Source organism: Dipodomys ordii, unplaced genomic scaffold (genome assembly GCF_000151885.1).
Source record: "Dipodomys ordii isolate 6190 unplaced genomic scaffold, Dord_2.0 Scaffold3, whole genome shotgun sequence".
Lineage (NCBI taxonomy): Eukaryota > Metazoa > Chordata > Mammalia > Rodentia > Heteromyidae > Dipodomys > Dipodomys ordii.
This window is the reverse complement of record NW_012267219.1, coordinates 10,404,573-10,409,245: the sequence shown is the minus strand read 5'-3', so window position 1 is coordinate 10,409,245 and position 4,673 is coordinate 10,404,573. Positions and strand designations below refer to the sequence as shown.

Sequence of the window (4,673 nt, the reverse complement as noted above, 5' to 3'; positions counted from 1 at the left end):
GTGTATATAATATGGATATCCACATATACTCACACATATATACATACATACACATATACACATTGTATTAGATAATATATCATCTCTTTCCCCCTTTCAGTGGTGGTGATAGAACCCAGGGCCTTGTGCATGCTAGGCAGGCACTCTTCTACTGAGCCACATCCCCAGCCTCATTACCATCTTTGAAAAGAAGCCTGAAATATTTTAGAGAACTAAGTTTTAAAAAGGATACTAAAAGAAGTCATATTTGTAAACAAAATTTATATTACTTCTTGCACATCATTTGATGGACTTTATACTGCTTTTTTTTTTCTTTTTGGGAATTAGCGTACACACTAAAACATTTCTTACGTTCTCAGAGCAACTTTTGTTTTCTCCATAGAAACTCAGGGACGTTGTGCCAACTTACTCTTACTTCCTTCTTGTTCACTGAGTTTAAAGTGGGTATAGGCCAGTATGCCAAAGAGTGTACATAAAATGCCAAGACCTTGGTTAATAGACAGTGGATCCTTAAATAAAACGTATCCTCCACATAAAGTGATGCAGAATTTGAAGTGTCCAAACATGTTATAGCTGAAGTTTTCAGATAAGGATAAAAAAGTAGCAAGCTAGGTGTCAGGTATACACATATGTATGTGTGTATACACATACACAGAACACTACCACATGCATACCTTACCATAGTATCACACCATGTCCACTGCACTCTCCCCACTGCACAACTGTGGAGGTGCAGGGGTGTTATAACAAGTGTCTAAATGGTAGAGTTGGAGTCTAAACACAGATGAGTTTATTCAGCTCCAAAGTCCAGGCTCTAATCTAGGGTACTATAATACCAGTAATTCACTGCTGGATTTTCTTGCAAGTCATTTCTCATGTAAAAAAAATAAATTAAAAAACCAAACTGAACACACACACATACTTCCTTCAAATATTATTCTCTTGTCCTAGTAAATATAATTATGTTAAATATAATTATATATAAACCAAAACTTTATTGCTCTTCAGACGTATAATGTGAACCTATTTACCTGATAAGAAAACTAGAAAAAGCTACAACTCTCAGCCTTGATTTCCTCATTTATAAAATAAGGGACAGTCTGTACCTATTTACTTTGAGGATTAAATCAGTTAATACATATGAAAGCACATAGCAAGTGCTATGTATGTTAGTGCTAATAGTTATCAACAGCAGTGATTTACATAATAAACATAACCCAACACCACACATACTATGGCTCCTATTCCTTTTTTTCTTCATTTTTGCAACATCATAGATTAACCTAGGACTTCTCACACTCTGACCACCCTACCTACAACTTCAATCCTGTCCCCAAACATTTCATCTCTGCTGTTTGCTCTAGTTTTTCTTCTTGACAGTTTACAATACCCAGTACTGCATATGTATATTTAAATATTTTCTTGTGTATAGTCTGTGTTCCTCATTAGAGTGAAAGCCTATGAAAGATAAGGTTTTCATCTATTTGGTTTGGCTATTATATCTCTCATGGCTACATACAGATGTTCAGTATAAAAATATTCTTTAAATCAATGAATGGTTCACAGTGCATCTGCAATCAATATCTTTTAAATGAGTGAATGATTTTAATAAGGGCCACAGTCTTTAATACATTGATGTGGCAGCATGAGGTCCAAGTCCTGGGGCTAGAAACTGAATTCTGGTCTACATGACGTATTTCTCATTGAATGATCTTTTTTGCAGGGTTGTGGGTTGAACATGGCCTGTGCTTGCTAGGTAGATGCTCTACCTTGAGCTGCATTCTCAGCTCTTCATCTGTATATGCTAGTGTGTTAAATATATATATTTAACTCCTGTGCTTGTCTGTCTATAAAGCAAAATGATTTTATCTCACAGAGTTCTGGTAAGAATTAAATGGATTGATAAATGCAAAATGCTTTTAACAATACTTGGTAAATAATTATTAAGCATTGTTTTTTAAAAATAAGTCACTATTATTTATTGACAGTTGGAATATTTGAGATTTACTTTTTACTATATCTCAATCATTCATATAAACCATATAGCTACTCATAGCAATTACTAAACTGCCTTCTCTGATCTGGTAATAGAATCTATTCTTAGCATTTGCCTAAGAGCAGGGCAAAGTGAAATGCAAAGAGAAACAGAAGGAATAGTGAAAATATACAGCTGAACTTGACCTTAATGACTTCATTTTTTGACTTGAAGTATTAGAAAACCAGACACAAGGGCATACTTTAAAATAAGATGCTAATGGTGTGAAATTATCTTACGTTATAAGTCAATCACACTTCTTATAGCTAGCTAAAAATCACTAAAACGCAAGCCTTCACCCTAATATTCAATCAACAAATATTATTTGGATTTACTCTCTCTGTAAGAAAGCTTAGTGTTTGTAAGAGAAGAGGTCACTTATTATTTAAGGAAACATAAATACACCCATAATACAAAAAAATGAACTCATTTGCTCAGTTATTTCTTTAAAATTCCAGAGACTCTAGTGTGAAAAGATAAAAGACTAAAACCAACACATTCTAGTCTACTTAGGCTAAGCAATAGAATATGACCCAACTAAGATAATGAATGAGTTTTAGAAAACATAAAGATTATATTGATGTGTAAGTTATTATGGAAAGGATACGTGACTGGAGAAGTGTTCCCAATGATCCAATAAATTGATAAGTTTACCATGAAAGCTATAACTCCAGACAGCAGCACCATAAGCTACAAAAAAAAACAACAAAAAATAAAATTATTAACACATCATTGCAACTATTATAATCCTATGAAAATACATTTTTCATTGGTCGTTTAAAACTCAAGTCTCAAAACCAAAAGAGGATAGATACTCTTAGGAGAGAAACACAAAGGTGTAATGCTTAAGTGCCTCTTCATATTTACATAAAATTTATATAAAATAATATATATACTGAAACTCCAAGACATATAAACAAGAGACTTCTTTTTTTAGTGTTTAGTTTTTGATGATTCATTCTTATGCATGATGCATTCCTGGGAAGGGGAGAGATACAGAACTCGAGGGGTAAAGGATAAAAAAGGCCAGTGGTGGAGTTTACTGGACATTGATGAAAGTGAACTATACAACTTGTGGGTGGAGAAAATACTGTATGAAAGGAAATGTACTCATTACCTGACTCATGTAATTGTAATCCCTCTGTACATCACCTCTATAATAACAATAAAGTAAATATATTTTTTTTAATCCTCAAGTCTCAACCATTAAAAACAAAATTAGAGTCCTGGGTACTTGGTGGCTCATGCCTGTAATCCTAGCTACTCAGGAGGTTGAGATCTGAGGATCATGGTTCAAAGCCAACCCAGGCAGGAAAGTTTGGGACTCTTATCTCCAATAAACCACCAGAAAACCAGAAGTGGTGCTATGGTTCAAGTGGTAGAGCTCTAGCCTTGAGGTGAAGAGCTGAGGGACAGTGCCCAGGCCCAGAGTTCAAAACCCATAACCAGCAAAAAAACAAACCAACAACAACAACAACAAACCAAGATTAGAGGGGGGCTGGAAATGTGGCTCAGTGGTAGAGTGCTTGCCAAGCATACATGAAGCCCTGGGTTCGATTCCTCAGTACCACATAAACAGAAAAAGCAGGAAGTGGCACCATGGCTCAAGTGGTAGAGTACTAGCAAAAAACAGTCAAGGACAGCTCCCAGGCCCTGAGTTCAAGCCCCAGAACAGGTGAAAAAAAAAAAAAAGATAAAAAATAATGCACTTGGGAGTCAATAGAAGGAAGTGGTCAAAACTGTAACTGTCATAAGAATCAGAAAAACTAGCCAGATGCCTATGGCTCACACCTGTAATCCTACTCAGGAGGCTGAGATCTGAGGATTGAGGTTCAAAGGCAGCCTGGGCAGAAAAGTCTGTGAGACTCTTATCTCCAATTAACCACCAGAACTGGTGTTGTGGCTCAAGTGGTGGAACGCTAGCCTTGAGTTGAAGAGCTGAGGGACAGCTCCCAAGCCCAGAGTTCAAGCCCCAGGACAGGTTAAAAAAAATCAGAAAAATTGCAGTAACCCATCATTGAATGTGAATTTCTAAATTCATTTTTCTTATTCATTCACGGAAGAAATATTTTTTTGCAATGATTATTTTTCTAAGACTGAATCTCACTATATTGCCCAAGCTGGCCTCAAACCCTGGGACTCAAGGAATCCCCCTGCCTCAGCTTTCTGAGTAGAGGAGACTACAGTTATATAACCACAATCCTGCTCAAGTTTATTATTATAATAAAAGTAATACATATGTACCATAGAAGAATCAGCAAATAAAAGATGAAAAAGTATAAGGAATTCCAATATCTCCAACCACCACACCTGTTTGTCTTCTGAACTGTTTTCATTCTTATTTAAATTATATCAATAAACATTCATGGATTACCTACAAAATTAGGCAAGATTCTGAATTGTTTTCATTCTTATTTAAATTATATCAATAAACATTCATTGATTACCTACAAAATTAGGCAAGACCTTGTGAGGCACAGGCACAAAGTTCCTGTCCTCAAATGAGCTTAGGAATATAATATATAATAAAAAAAAATCACTGATGGGCTGGGAAGGTGGCTCAGTGGTAGAGCGTTTGCCTTGCATGCCTGAGGCCCTGGGTTCAATTCCTCAGCACCACATAAGAAAAAAGCCGGAA

General features: G+C 35.7%; 1 protein-coding gene across 1 annotated transcript in view; it reads right to left on the bottom strand.

Moving 5' to 3' along the window:
• Positions 1-246: 246 nt before the first annotated feature.
• Positions 247-4,673, bottom strand: part of Slc35e3 (solute carrier family 35, member E3) — a 12,268-nt gene continuing 7,841 nt past the window's right edge. The window contains exons 4-5 of the mRNA XM_013019537.1: positions 2,643-2,725; positions 247-573 (exon numbers count right to left, since the gene is read on the bottom strand). Of these exons, the coding sequence (XP_012874991.1) occupies positions 387-573; positions 2,643-2,725 (270 nt within the window). The 3' untranslated portion in view covers positions 247-386. The remainder of the gene's footprint in view (positions 574-2,642; positions 2,726-4,673) is intronic.